At 31.8% G+C, this 16179-nt stretch overlaps 1 protein-coding gene across 4 annotated transcripts in view; it reads right to left on the minus strand.

Moving 5' to 3' along the window:
* The window catches only part of CACNA2D1 (calcium voltage-gated channel auxiliary subunit alpha2delta 1), a 688069-nt gene that overhangs the window by 137022 nt on the left and 534868 nt on the right, over window positions 1-16179 (minus strand). For all 4 annotated transcript variants that reach the window (XM_051961631.1, XM_051961630.1, XM_051961629.1 and 1 more), the window contains exon 7: window positions 5388-5519. In XM_051961631.1, the coding sequence (XP_051817591.1) occupies window positions 5388-5519 (132 nt within the window). The remainder of the gene's footprint in view (window positions 1-5387; window positions 5520-16179) is intronic.

Genomic DNA, 16179 nt, shown 5'->3' on the forward strand with positions numbered 1-16179 from the left:
AGAGGAATGTTAAAATTTCCTAACAGCAATCTAGCTTATTCAACATTGAGACCAAATTAGTTTCTATCTGTACTATCTGAGATATTAAATATGAATATATAAATGTTCTATATATCTATAGATAGTATGTAGTATACTAGGTATCTAAAAAAATGTAATCTATATATTAATAATCTCTATATACAGATATCTGTATCTCTATATGCCAAATAAAAACAACTTCATATGCATTTCAGATTGCTAATTTTTCTTTTAAATAATATTTCTCTAAGAAAAAAGTGCATATAAAAAATCCCTGAATGCATATAAAAGACAATCTATATAATAGCATGTTGCTAAATTGGACACTAAAGTAATGTGTTTATTATTTCTTAACAATTTTTTTTTACTATTAAAAATTCCTGAAATATTTTTTCTTGGCCTATTCTAGGTATTCACAAAATATTAAATAATGCCATCATTTGGCATTTGTCACCCATGCATACTATAAAATGGCTACTTTTTTGAAAGTTGGATATAGTAAATAAAATTATTTTGTATATTTGTCTTTACTGCTATTGGACTTGTTGTGCCTTCTTAACATGAGATTTATATTCAGTAAAAGCTTTTTTTTTTTGGGGGGGGGTGGTTATTTACTAACCCTGTAGCACTGGTGGGAGGAGGCATAAAGTTTAAAAGCACATATATGTAAGACTATGTGGGAATATTAGATATGTATGAGCAGTTTTCTCTCTAAAAATTGATTTAGAATTTATTAATAAAAGGTGAGTACAATGAAATTGTTTGTGAATGTGATTAAAAAGGTTTTTAATCTCTCTACCGGATCTAAAGTCATTCAAATTAGTCATTTCACAATTAAATAAAGAGTTGTGTTTTCAGCTTACTAAATCAACATTATTTTTCATGAAGAAAAGATTTGTAGGCAGTGGATAAGATTTTCTTATTTTCCCTTTAAAATGACATCTCTAATTTCATTTAAAATATTTAATTTAAAATATATCCTAACTAAGATTCAAAGAAGGGGACTAACTATATCTGTCCATATTCTTTTTTTTTTCAGGTTTCCTTTTATCTGAAACCAAAACAATATAAGTATTACTATGAAATTGTTCACTAAAGTTTTTTGTTTATATGTTTCATACCATTTACCAGAGGAAGAAGAAATACTATTTTTAGCAACTGTATTCATAACCACAAGAATCTTATGCATTATTATTGTATGTTATCAAATGCATTGGACAAGTAATCAAAAAACCCTAGTTTTAGTTGGGGCTTAATCATTAATTGACCTTGAGCAAGTTTTTTTCCCCCCCTTAGGTGCTTGTAGTCCTTGCTCTAGCAGCCTCACAGTAAGTTTTAAGAAGCATATTATTAAATGTCTCCCATAAGCTAAGCACTCTCCTAGGTGCTAAGAATATAAAGTTGTAAATATAAGGGTACCTCTTATGTCAGAGTACTTATATAGTCTACTGGCATCAGATAAAACACAATTTTAAATATATAAATGATGTAAAATACAGGCAAAATTTATTCTAAATGATTTTTAAGCTTTCAAAGATAGTCAAATTGTATAGATGATATACCTGATATGCAAACCTAAATTAAAATAACCTATCTTTCACATAACTAAAAATGATATATATGTAGTATTGTTTTTTCTGGCTACATATCTCCACAATAAATATTTCAAAATTAAATAACATTTTGAGGATCAAGATTTTTTTTCCTTTGAAGTAAACCTTTCAGGGCCAGTAGAATGTAAATTCATTGAAGGCAGGATATGTTTCATTTTTGTATTTTTATCCTCAAGTCCAAGCATGGCTTCTTCTATGCAATTAAAGCCTTATTAAATGCTAGAAGATTGAGTCATTGATGGAAACAGGTTTATGATCTCATTTTTGTATATTTAAAAAGTGAGCATAAGAGGTTTTACATAACTTATTAAATCACACAGCAAGAAAGTGCCAGCACTTTCAATTCAAAAAGTGCCAGCACTTTCAATTCAAACTTAGGTGTTCTGATTTAGAGTCTAATCATTCTCTTTCCTTTTCACCAGAGGTGTTAAACACAGTGGTCTGATAGGCCAGCAATACTCCCAAAGGAAATACAAATGAAACTGAAATGTAATTGGGAAACATTTAATTAATGAAAAAAACAATAGAACATAGATAATGCTAATATGTGCTTTTATGAGTTGATAGTTGACCTATAGGCATCCTTATGTATGGTTTTGTACAGTTATTTTCAATCATATCTAACTCTATGATCCCTTTTGGGAGTGGTCCTTGCAAAGATATGAGTGATTTGCCATTTCTTTCTCCAGTTTATTTTGCAGATGGGGAAACTGAGGCAAACAGGAATTCGGTGACTTGCCCATGTTCACACAACTAACAAGTGTCTGAGATTGATTTGAACCCAGGCCTGACCCCAGGCCTGGTATCTAGTTGTCCCCTATCCATTATGTGTTAGTGGTCCCCATGCTTGGCTTGGAGGATAAAAAAATACAAAAATGAAACATTCTCTGCTTTCAATTAATTTACATTCTATTGGTTCTGAAAGATTTACTTCAAGGGAAAAAAACTTGATCCTCAAAATATTATTTAATTGTGAAATATTTATTGTGGTAACATGCAGCCAGACAAAGCAACCAAGCAACCTTCCATATGTATAATTTTCAATTATGTGAAATGTTATTTTAATATTCAGGCATATATATATATATATATATATATATAATCAGGCATATCATCCATACAGTTTGACTATCTTTGAAAACTTAAAAAATTATTTAGAACAATTTTTGTCTATTTTATAACATTTTATGTATTTTAAATTAATTGTTTTGTCTGATGCCAGTAGACTATCATGCTGTGACATGAAAGGCACTCTTATTCGACACCAATGCTCTATACCACTAACTCACAAACCAGTGTTTAGTTTTCATAGGATGTGATACTGCTATCCCATAGCTACTGTAGATCTTAGTTCTACTTCTAGGGCTGCTAATGTAAGAGGCAGGATCACAAATTTAGAATTAGAGGAAATTCTAGGGGCTGTCTAGTCCATCTTCTTCATTTTACTGTGGAAAAACTGAGGTTCAGACAGGTAACTTGCCCAAAATCACATAGGTATTTCATGACTCCAACTTCAAAGCTCTAACCCCTATATCACTCTTCCTGTCTATGAGGATGGTTCATAAATTCCCCATTTGTTTTTAGCTAAACTTGCATCCTTTAGTTAGCTCTGTGATTAGCCTGAGACCTTCTGACATAGAACATTTAATGTCACTCTCATGAAATGGCTTAGGGACAAGGAAACTTACAAGAAAACTGGTCTGTTTTTTTTTTTTTTAAGCAATTTATTCTTTTTCAGTAATATCTAAAAATAAATTTTAACGTACAGTTTTTAAAACTGTGAATTCCAAACTCTTTCTTCTTTTCTGCCTATCCCCTTCTCTGAGATGGCAAACAATTTTATATGGATTATATGGATTTATATGGATTATACATATGTAGTCATACAAAACATTTCCATAATGTTCCATAAAACAAATATTGGTCTGCATGTTTTGCATTTACTTATGAAAGTAAGTAAAATTGAGACTCTCAAATGTTTAGATATGTTATTTCTTTTGGTGCTCTACAACCTCTGCTTTCAAATGCCCATTTTTGTTGTTTCTTTACTCAAAATTCAGCTAATTATTACATTCTATCAGGACTTTGCTTTTAACTACACATTAGAAATAAATCCAATAAGGTAAATTCTGATTAGGTATTGATTTCTATCAAAATGATCTGCATTTAATATAAACACAAACATCCAAAAGCTTTCAAGATTGAAAGACAATCTTTAAAAGTAAAATTTCAGGTAATGCTTCCGAACAAGTAATAGTTTGGAGCTGATCATCTTATCAATACTCCTAATACAAAAGGGCAGCTGCTGCCTATTCCTGAATTTAGCCCTGTGTCCCCCAAGTAAATCACACTAGACAAGCTTCATAATCAGCATTAGCTAGTAGGAGAAGCATGTTCTTTTGACAATAGGACTACCTATATTCTGTCTATTTATCTTTATTTCTATTTCTTTCTATTTATCTCTCTATGTAGCTATCTATTGATACCTATCACATAGATTTAACCTACATGAGGAATGTTGGATAAGATGTGGAAGTCTCCCTTAAATATCAATTATTTTATTTCATTTTTGCTGAGGTAATTGGGGTGTTGAGGTGATTTTGGCTAGGGTCACACAGCTAGAAAGTGTTAAGTGTCTGAGACCAGATTTGAACTTAGATCCTCCTGAGGTCAGGGACCTTGCTTTATCCACTGTGCCACCTCACTGCACCAAATTTAAATTTTAAGATGTTCCTATACTTTTTTTTTTCTTCCCCTGCGGACTTTTTTTTTTTTTTTTTTTTAAGAGCAAACATCATTTTATCAGTGTAGGGAGCTCATGTTGAGGGAACTCCTTTAGCTAATGCAAAGAGGCATGATTCCCTAATTTCTTTTGATAAGGGAATTGCCTAGGTCATTGAGAGAGTAAGTGATTTATTCAATGTCATAGCCAGTGAAGTATCAGAAGCAGCACTTGGGTTTTCCTGAACCTAAGATAGAGGTAGGGAACCTTTTTTTTTTTTTTTTTTTTTTTTTTTTGCCAAGGGCCATTTGGATATTTATAACATTATTTGTGGATCATGCAAAATTGTCAACTTGTAGAACTTAAGCAGTGGTAAATTGTGGTACCTTACTTTCAGTTCATCATCATCAGTGGGCTGCCTTAGTAAACAATTTTGTGGACCTTATAGAGTCCGTGGGCCAGATGTTCTCCACCCCTGCTCTAAGGCCTACTCTCTAGCCAATATCACACATTATTTCTGTGACAAGCCTACTGGTCAATTCGATTTTCTTCCCCATTTTTCTTACGTGGTCATATGCAGACACTTGGTCTGTTTTTGTTACCAAATGGTTTTGGTAATACCAAATGGTTAATTCATAATTGACTTGGATCTCTGGTCTGCTATCCTGATTCTGCAGCTCATCTGTTCTCTCTAGTTTGGCCCAATGCTTAAAATGCTGATTTCACACTCGAGGCTTACTTTCCCGATAGGCTCTCATCTTTCTACATTTCACCTATCTATATACCATGGCATATCTCTGAACCAGTTAGTCCCATTGGGTCTGTGCCACCTAAAATAGATAGTCATTAAAATGTTCAGTCTAAAAAGATTTCACAGAACTATTCATATAAAGGAAACCTATTTTTAAAAATCTATTAACAATCTTTTTCAACAGAAGTTGGGGAGTAAAATAATCCCTACCCAGAGAAATCAGAGGTCCAAGTTGAACTAGATTGGTGAAATATGCCATCATTTAAGAGAATTATTTTACCTGGATAATATCTAGCGAGGCCTGTGGCACTGCCAAACACCTGCCACAACAAGGTAGGATCTTCATCTCGATTTTTTTTGAAAACTTCATCTAAGGCACTTGTCCAGTTGAGTTCATTCAACACTATTGTTGCTGTAAGCCAAAGAAGAAGAAAAAAAGAATTTGAATAAAGTTTTTTTTTTTTTTTGTGTGGGGGTCAAATTACTGAACAATTTTACCTACTGTTTTTTAAAAAATTCCATATATATGTAATTATTTATATGTGGAAGTGTATGTTTTTAACTTCCATATATATATATATATATGGAAGTTAAAAACATATATATATATTTTACACATATATATGTATATATATACATATATATGTGTAATATATATATGTATCTGTGAGCATATACAAACATACACAACATATACATATGTGTATATATATATATATATCTATACATGCATGCAAATACACACACACACATATATATGTATATATTTTATTTACATAAAACTCTGGATACAAAGTAAAAAATCCAGACAGTCATCTAAGTGCTTCCAGATAATCATAAATAGACATAGGTTGTGTGATTGTGTTTATAAAGTTTTATTGAACACTGGGACATTGGGATCTGATAAGAATGAGATTTACTAAAGATGTATAGATACTTCATTGTAAATCTTTTAGCATTGCTGAAAATATGATTCAAAACAAAAACCCTATTAGAAGTTGGCCTTTACCACTTCTTCAGACAAATAAAGCACATTATTTATCCTATTTTTTCCCCAGAACATTATCTTTACCTCACCCTTCAAATTCAAAACTAACAGTTTGAAAGTAGAAAAGTACTTTCGGAAAAAAAATATAGTATACTTCCTAAGCATTTGTCATCTATAGATGTAGACTTATGAACCTAGTTAAAAACTACCTTTAAATTGGCCAAATCTGCACTAAAAGGAATTACAAGGAATAACACAGTTGTGATATTTCTCTTTAATTTATTTTACATGTCACAGATGATAAACTTAAGTGACTGAAATTATCAGATCAGGCGTCTCTAAAATAGAGAAATTATTTTAAGGACTGGACAGTGACTCCAGTCTAAGCATAGAGACAGATGATTCGGTGCAGCAATAAAGTTCTGTCTTACACAAGGCTGAGAGAAAGAACGCAAATGGGATTAAAGTTTAATATATGTGTGTGTGTGTGTGTGTGTGTGTGTGTGTGTGTGTGTGTGTGTGTAAGTTTTTATTCTTGGCAGAAGTAGAGAAGTTTTAAGAAAGGTTCTAAACACTGACATTTAAATGCTACTGGAATAAAAGAAAACTTTGAACTAAATACATGAGAATTGTAAAACAGGGTTGGGACCAGCATCCTAAAGCAGGGCTCATTATTACAGGATAACAAGATTTTCATCTTTATGGATGCGATTGCTTGCAAAGAGATCAGTTGTGTGCATGTTAATATTCATGAGTTGGGTCAGTTCCACAGTGCTTTGGAGGGAGTAGAAAATTCATATTCGTAAGCATGATCTGAAGAACACTAAGTGACCAGTTATATAGAAATTCATATTCACGGAGATGACCTGAATGGATACTTCTTATTCGTGGACATTTACATTAATATGCAACATAGCATACAAAAGGGGAGCGACCAAGCTTTTCGTTAAACATTTATGAATGTTACAGTACTATTCAACTGAACAAACAATGGAGTTTATTTATGATATAGATAAACTTCATTATCCCCCAATCTGTCCTGAATATCTGCTTAATTTCCCCAAGTCTCTCAATTCACCCCAGGCAGCAGCTGGCATTCAATTAATGTGAACATGGTAAGGTTTTATTTGTTAGTTGAGCTGCTGTAGTTCCCCTTTGTCTTTTTTTTTTTTTTTTGTAATAGCATAGCAGCTACTTTTTTTTTTATAATGGTTAGGTAAGCTGTGAGCTTAGCTCCTTGAATCAAAAATAGACCAAGTTGGAAATATGTAATAGAAAAAAATCTAAATTCTGAAATATGCTTTCATTCATAATTTGCTACTACAATTAATTTGTTTTGTAATAAAAAACTAACAAACTAGCAAACATCTTTATTACAGTATTTTCGAAATGTTTTTCCTAAAAATTAACTCACTCTAATCATGTTGAACCATAAAATTTAATTTCTTCTTGACTGTTTCTTTTGACTTCATGTTATATATAGTGAGATACTCTGCTGATCACAGATACCTTATCATATAAACATGTGTGTATGTATGCCTATCATAATAGCTCATATTTTTACACTTAAATCTATTTTACAGTTTCCAAAGTGCTTTCCTCAAAACCACCTTGTGACATATAACTAGCCCCAATGTTATTCCAATATTAGAATAGCTGAGAGAAAAAAAAAGGAGTTGGGAAAGTTTAATTGACTCATTCTGGCTCACACATGAAGCTTCCAATTGTAAAGCTGTAACTTTTACTCAAGTATTCTAACTCCTAGTCAAATGCACTTTTTCATTTTTAGATTATTATTTATGCCCACCTCACAGTGATACAATTTATCAGTATTCCCTTTCCCAATAAAACCTTCCACTATAATGAAAATAAACAAACAAATGAATAAATCAGGTTAAACAAAATAAGCTAATGCCTTTTCCATTATATCAGTGCCTCTCTCAAAGACTGACAAATAATTTTATATTTTTCACAGTCAATGCAAAGTATGAAAAACATATTTCAATTAATATTTTTTCTTTACTGCATTAATTTTTAATTTGAGAGCTATAAATGTATTTTAAAAACTATAACAATTATTTTTTCATAGGTAGCTAGGTGAGTTAGTGGATAAAGGTATCATCGAAACTGCAGTTAGGAAGGCCAGAGTTGAAATCCAGCCTCAAACATTTACTATCTTTGTGAGGTTGGGCACATTACTTAACCTCTATATCCTCATTTGTAAAATGGGGATAATGGTACCTACTTTTTAGGACTGTTATAAGGAACAAAAAAGTTGTAAAGCAGAAAACAACAGAGTACACTGTAGGTAATATACTATTTTTTTATTATTTCATTTAGAGTAATATGATAGTATTTGTATTTTAGCAATTCAAAGGGTACAAACATATATATTTAGCTTTAACAAGAGATGTGTTATTTGAATTTCATTTTATATAATGTATATAATGTAGTCACTTTCTATTTTCATATATGTGCATACAAACAAAAATATAAAAAAAAACATTAGAAAGATAGCAATACTGTTCCTAACATATGTATATGTGGCACATAACCTATATAGAGTCAACTCTAATAGATAATTATAAAGAAGCAGCTTTGGTAAAAATGATTATCATGATAATTCCATGAAAAAAATGTATTATAACAACTTTTCCTTGAGCTTGAAATATCTAAACATTAATTCATATTGAGGTTATCACAGCATAATTGAGATTCAGTTAAATTACCCGAATAAAATATGTTCAAATATTTTCTCTGTCTCTTTAAATTAAAATCTATCTTTTTTTTGGAGGGATACCAAAATATATGTGCAAAAATGGCAAATATAATTTGTGCAAAAAAAAGCAGGATGGATAAAATGCTATTTTGGGAATGAGGAAAATTTGGATTCAAATTGGTGACCCAAAGCAAGGCACTTCTCAGTGCCTCAGAACTTATCAAGATATAACCAGAATACTAGAGGAATTTTCTATGACTGATGAGTTGACTATACTGATGGCAGATAATAAATCCATAATTCATAGTGTATAAGTGAGTGAATGTTTGATCTGAAAAAAAAAATGGTTCTACACTGGGAGTTCCCAATTCTAGTGAAATCATAGGTCAATGGATAGATAGATAGAAAAAAGATAGTTAAAAGGGGATATAGTTATACCTGTCTATAAATACACACACACACATATGTAGGTGTGCCTATATTTATATACACATGCAGTGTGTGTGTGTGTGTGTGTGTGTGTGTGTGTGTGTACGCGTGCATGTGTGTGAGAGACAATGTTTGAGACAATGTAGTTTCATGGATAAGAAATCAGTTATTTTGTGATTCAGAAATTCTTGGAATAGGTACTATCTATAAGAGAATGATAAATAGATAGATACACACTTTGCTTTACTAGATTTAAGACTTGAGGTAAATTATAAATTCCTTTTTGAAAATTATAACTTTGTGGGAAAGTACCATATAATGTAGATTTTACTTTCATATTGTGAGTTTCCTTGAAGAAAAATTAGATAACAGCTCCTTCAAGCATTGTTCTATAATCTTTCTATACAATTATGTTTTTATTTGCTATTTTTGCTTCTTTTATATGATTGAAGACTTGTCCAGAACAATTTTTAAAGCTGTACTGTTCTTGCTTTTGAAAAAATAATTTGAGGAAACTTAGGCAATGGACTTTTGTGTAGATACTCATTTTCTTTTCTACTTCAATGTCATGATGTATGACAAAAGATACACTGTTCTTATTGTTTATGGGGGTTTTGTTTGTTTATAGAATTTAAAAATCGTCTAGTCCAATCAATTGAATTTTAAATATATATTTTTAACTACCAGAGAGAGGATTTGCTGGCATAACAGAAGAGAGAGTTCCTTATGCTATTGAAATAAAAGATTCTGAACATATATATCCTTCCAAAAAAAATCCCAAAACAAAAAACTATGTACTTAAGAGAAGAAAGATGATGAAGGGCAAAAGGGAAAAAATTAAAAAGCAGAATAGCCTGATAGTTGTCAAGATAGTTTGCTTTTGATAAATATTGGAATCTTTTACTATAGAGTTTAGAGCTATAAAAAATCTTAGAACTAAGGAACTTCAGAACTACTGTTGGGTTCAATTCTCATTCAATAATGAAATAGAAATAATAATGATGACTGATTATTATTGAAAATAATAATCATTGATCTTTCACTTGAATTGTATGATTCTTTTAGAATTTTTTCCCTAATTGTTTTATCTTTTATACAGCTATATTTTGGTTTTTGCTTAGATAGATAAAATGGTCTTTAAGTGATTTTCTTAAATATGTATTTTTCTCTTTAGATATAATTTTAATTAATAGAACTTGAAGAAATATGATCACCTCATTTCCTCAGAAATATTAAATATTGCTCAAGCTCACACATTCAACTAATTAAACTCCCTCAAAAGTAAGGCTAGAGTGCATATCATTCAAATTCATGAGTTAATGTCACCATCCAGAAAAAAAGATTTTAAAAGATTCATGAAATTAGTGTTTAAGACCTCAGATTTTCCTTAGCTTGTATGTAGATTACATATTGCAATAAATTATTAAAGCAATGAGCTCATCATTGTATTGAAAACAAATTTCATTTTAAATCATCAGTTTATGATTCCTTCTATACCATAAGCTTTTATAGCCTCCATCACCAATTAGACCACAAACTGAGGACAAGACCTCAATTTTTGCATTCCTACATCCTTGCATAATGTTTTACAAGTAGGTTTGGTCTGGACAGGTGATTTCAACTTACATATGGATCTCCCAGTGGAAATATTCCTTTAGCAATAATGATAAGTACCTCCTTTGCAAATTATATATTTTGCAACTAACTATTCAAAGTTTCAGCAAAACATTTTTGACTATTCATATCCACTTTACATTTTGTATACACATGTTACTGAGCTGAAATGAATGCATTTTTCTCTCCTTAGCTCACTTAACTGAAATATTCCATTTAAGACAAATTCAATTCCACAAACATAAAATGCCTAGAATGTCGAATGTGTTATGTTAGGTGCTGAGAATATGCATATGAACAAAGCACCATTTTTTCCTTTACAAGGTTTTCAAGTAAAGAGGATTATGTATGTATACAAATACTGATGCAGTAACTAGCTGTCATATTTTAGAATAGCTGAAATATGAGACTTTTCTTCACCACAGAATTTTTGGGGAAAGTACACAAAATATAAATTCAGTCTCAATAATGCAGAAATTTTATTTTTGAGTAAAGGAAGATGGAGTTATGCCTTACAGTGGTACAAAGATTACCTATGACAAAATGAACTTCAGGATTTGGATTTGTGGACAGTAGTAAAAGCTAGCATTTTATATAATGTTTTAAGGTTTACAAAATATTTTGGAAGTTATACAATTTTATCCTTCTAATAACTCCCAGAAATAGGTGCTGTTATTATCTTCATTTTGCAAATAAGGTAATTGAGGTAAATAGAGATTAAGTGATTTGTCCTTGTCCAGAACTAGTGTCAGAGGCAAAATTTGAACTTGGTGGTTCTTGGCTCCAGGTCTAGGGCTCTATCCATTCTGGCACTTAAGTTGCTGCAAAAAGAGCTTCAGAATTGGCTGGTGTGTATTCACATCACAGCTTGAACATTTGCTACTTTTTTTTTAACTTTGCTCAAACCTCAAACTTCCAGAATCTCAGTTTTCTCAGATGCGACTGAAATGAATGGACAAGGACAAGAAAGGAAAAAAAAAAAAAAAAAAAAAAAAAAAAGACAAAGTTGAAGCTGAAATGAGGATCTCAGGTCCCTTATAGCTCTGGATCAATGGCTATGTAGTTCTAAATCTTCAAGACCATAGGGTTGAACTGATTTGTCAAACAGCAAATGAGTGGGGTTCATATAAGAGTTAGATTCTGAATTCAGACATTCTCATCCAAATCAAGTGTTCTTTCTGCTGCCTGCTTCATGGTGCCTAAAATGAAAGTCTATTTCCTCAGTCTAGCTACCTCCATGTACACACACACACACACACACACACACACACACACACACACTCCCTCTCCTCCCCCCTCCACATTTCACCACCACCATGGGCATAATGTTCTGGGCATTTCTCCTTGTATAAGAAAGAGTGCAGGTGGGCATTTTTGAAAATAGGCAAATTTTCTGCTCTTTAGTGAAGTGCTCTCATTCCAGTCAGACATAAAGTCAGCTTCATGAGAAGTGGGATGATGTCAATGTATGATTCTTTTGTCTTTATTGACAAGGAGTGTACAGTTGCTATTCTGACTCTTGGCCAAATTAATCAGGAAGTATTTCTGAGTGTTTGCTTAATATCTAGAACTTTTCTAGGTTCTGATCAGGAGAGCAGAATTAAATAAATACCAGACATGGTCCTTACAGGAAGGAGACAAGATGGCTAACATACACAACACACATTTTTTAGAGACACACATTAATATCACCTTTACACACACATACATATACCCATACTTCCTTCAGTTTTCCTAATTACTACAATTTGATGCTAGATTAGTTCATTTTCCCCAAGAGCTTGAAAAACATATATATGTACATATATGTATACCTACCCTACACCTACATACATACACATAGAGAATTAGGTGGCACAGTGGATAGGGCCAGACCTGGAGTCAGGAAAATTCATCTTCCTGCTTTAAAATCTGGCCTCAGATACTTTCTAATTGTGTGAATCTGGGTAAGTCACCCAAATCTGTTTGCCTCAATTCTTCATCTGTAAAATGGGCTGGAAAAGGAAATGGCAAACACTCCACCATCTTTGCCAAGAAAATCCCAAATGAGGTCACAGAGAATCAAACATAATTGAAAAATGAGTTAATCATAGACAGGTATGTGTGTGTGTGTGTGTGTGTGTGTGTGTGTGTGTATGTCTGTAACACGCACACATATATATGCACGTGTATTGATATATGTATATAGATATATAAACCAGCTATACACATATTTGTATATATGTATGTGTATATCTCTCTATATATACACAGACACGAAGAATATTGCTCAAGATTTATTATATGATTTGTTTAACAACTCAGGATTTCAAAACTACTTGCACGTGTTCATTACTTGTTCTATGATCCTGACATTTGTAAATACCATTTGCTTTGTAAACATTTTGGTACATTAAAAAGTGTTGCTGGATTTGCAGTCGGAATCTTGGTTCAAAAAGTGATTCTGCCATGTATTGCCTGTCTAACTTGGCAAGTTACCTAATCTCTATAGAACTCAGATTTGTCATTTCTAAAAAAGAGAGGTTTGACTAGACAGCTAATCCTATGATCCAGAGCAGGAATTCTTAACCTTCTTATATGTCATAGATACCTGGTGAAACCTATGGATCCCTCTGAGAATAAAATTTTTTAAACATATTAAATTAAATACATGACATTACAAAAAAAACAATAATGCTAAAAGTGTGTGTGTGTGTGTGTGTGTGTGTGTGTGTGTGTGTGTGTGTGTGTGTGTGTATAACACCAAATTTTTAGAAATCTCTCCACGGGCCCCTTGAAGATCTAAAGATCTAAGTCGATATGCCTCTAATTTAGATCAAGGAATTTCTGCTCTCTTAGTGCAATATCATTAACTATAAGCAACAATTAAATGCCACTTCTAATTATCATTTATCAAATAAACTCTACTCTCAAATTTATATCTCCTTAAAAATTCAACTTGAATAAAATGATAATTTGGACTTGGGTCTTCCTAATTTAAAGTCCAATACTCTATATCACCATGTTGCCTTGCATAGTGTAGTCATACTTTGCACTGAATCATTCAAACACTTCTTTACCAGTTCTTGCATTTGACCAATTCCCTTCACCCTCAGGGCAGCAGACTGAGGTCAGTCATATATGAATGACCATGTGGAAAGTTTTGATTATATGAAACTTACTGAGATCTAAGCTTCATCTATAACAGGTCCTTAAAAACTTACACAACTGTACCATAACAACTTTTAAAAAGGAAATTTACGTGGGCTTTTATGAGCTTTTAAAGGCATGAATAATAACTCTTCTTTCTTGAAACAGCAGATTTCGCTAAAATGAATCTTTTATGAATTGTCAAGGCCAAGTCTACTGCAAGCATCGAAAGCTGGAATAGCATACCTTGACTTTTAAGCCTCAACTCTGAATAGCATAAGAGGATTTTGACTGATAATTGAGTCAAAACATCATATACACAACTCTATTATGCTTACTCTCAGTTTTCAAAAACTGGCCTTGGGCTTTGGAGAGCATCTTTTTACAAAATTCTCCCATTATTCAGTGAAGCTTGTCATCAGAACAAAGGAGAACCTAAATTCATCATCACACAAAAGAAGCATCTTTCTTGTCTGCTAATTCCATGAAAACACACAGGTTTTATTTCTTTCCCTTGTTTATGACATGGAGAGAAACCTTGACAAGCTCTGAATTCAATTTTTTCTCTACAAGTTTAATCAATAAAACACTGCACTATTGCTCCCTTTTAAATAGAGCTGGCATATACTTTTGATGATTTATTCAGTGTATAGGGCCCACTATTCCGCTGAAGGCAATGTATAACTTTATTTGAAAAGCCTTAAAGCTATTTATAATCTCTGAACAAATGTCAGCAATGGTTCCCTAATGAAGTAGATATGCTCTCAGCAAAGAGGAGAAAGGGGAGAAAGTACTTTAGTTACAGCTAATTTATAACATAAAGGTAGCTTTGTAGATTCTAAGATTTTGACTAATAGCTATTTTTTTGTAAAGTTAGTTTAATTTTAAAGAAATTCTTAGTTAAAATAGGAGAACAATCTAATTTATAGAAAGCATACTTTACTCTTCTAGTAACATAAGTGCATTTTACAATAATGTAATTTAAATTATGATAAAATAAAATTCCTATATTTCCAAGTCAAAGAAGCAGAACAAGTTGTTTTGTAAATAGGCCTGGTAATCATTATTAATATTAATTAATAAAAAAGAATGAATAATCATAATTTTCAGTTTTATGGTGATTGAAATAATTGTGTAGTCATTGATCTACTTTCCAAATTCTTTAATCAACACAGTAACTTCTCAATTAACAATTTAAATAAGAAAGTTTTAATATATTTTTCTATAAAAATGCAAAAACAAATTTAATCAAACTAATAATAAAAATGTTTTATAAATTACAGTTTTTGTTGTTAATATTACTATCACTGTTTCACTCAACATTTTTGTTCCCTTGGTTCAGGGATTGGGAATCAGATAGGAGGAGGTAGAGGAAAACAAGAAATATAAAGGAAGTGTTACATATTTTATGAATGAGTTGCTTTAAAAAATCTTTCTTGATTAGGTAAGATATAAAAGGGACCAATTCACTTGAAATCAGAGTAAAGCAATGTTTTTATTTTTTTTCCCTAGGACTGGAGAGTTTTAAAGCCAGAAGACAGCTCCCTAGAAATCATTGAAAAACTTGAAGGTCAAAAAGATTTGATGGCCTGTTCTAGATCATAGTAGAAAATAGATTCAGTTCTAGGTTATCTGATTCTAAATCTAGTTTCTTTTTTCCGCTGACTAGACTGTAGGAGAAACTTTCATCACTTTTACTTATTCTCAGCATGATGTTGATCAAAAGAAGATCATTGATGGTTAAGTTGTTTATACTACTTTGGAGTTTTCTTGGCACAAAATATAAAAAATGATCATAGAAGATATTGACCATAATTGGAATGGATAATTTAATTTTTTTTAGATGTGGGAAAATATTATCACATTTAATTCTTTCTTTAATCACTCTCTTTTTTCCTCTTATTAGAAGGCTACAAAGTAGAATACCCAAAGTCTTAATAGAAAGCAGAAATTGAACTTCCAGCTGCTCACTTTACTTTGTTACATCAGGTACCACTGCTATACCCATCCCCTTGGTGCCCACCCCACTTTCCAGCTTCCTTTTGTGTGTTGTCTTCCCCTATGAGATTCCCCTTAAAGAGAGAGGTTGTTTTGCTTTTTTCTTATTTTTATCTTCAATGCTTAGCACAGTACCTGGTACATAGTAGGTGTTTAATACATTTTATTGAATTGAATAAAAGCAATAATTTATAA

The sequence above is a fragment of the Antechinus flavipes genome, chromosome 5 (genome assembly GCF_016432865.1).
Source record: "Antechinus flavipes isolate AdamAnt ecotype Samford, QLD, Australia chromosome 5, AdamAnt_v2, whole genome shotgun sequence".
Lineage (NCBI taxonomy): Eukaryota > Metazoa > Chordata > Mammalia > Dasyuromorphia > Dasyuridae > Antechinus > Antechinus flavipes.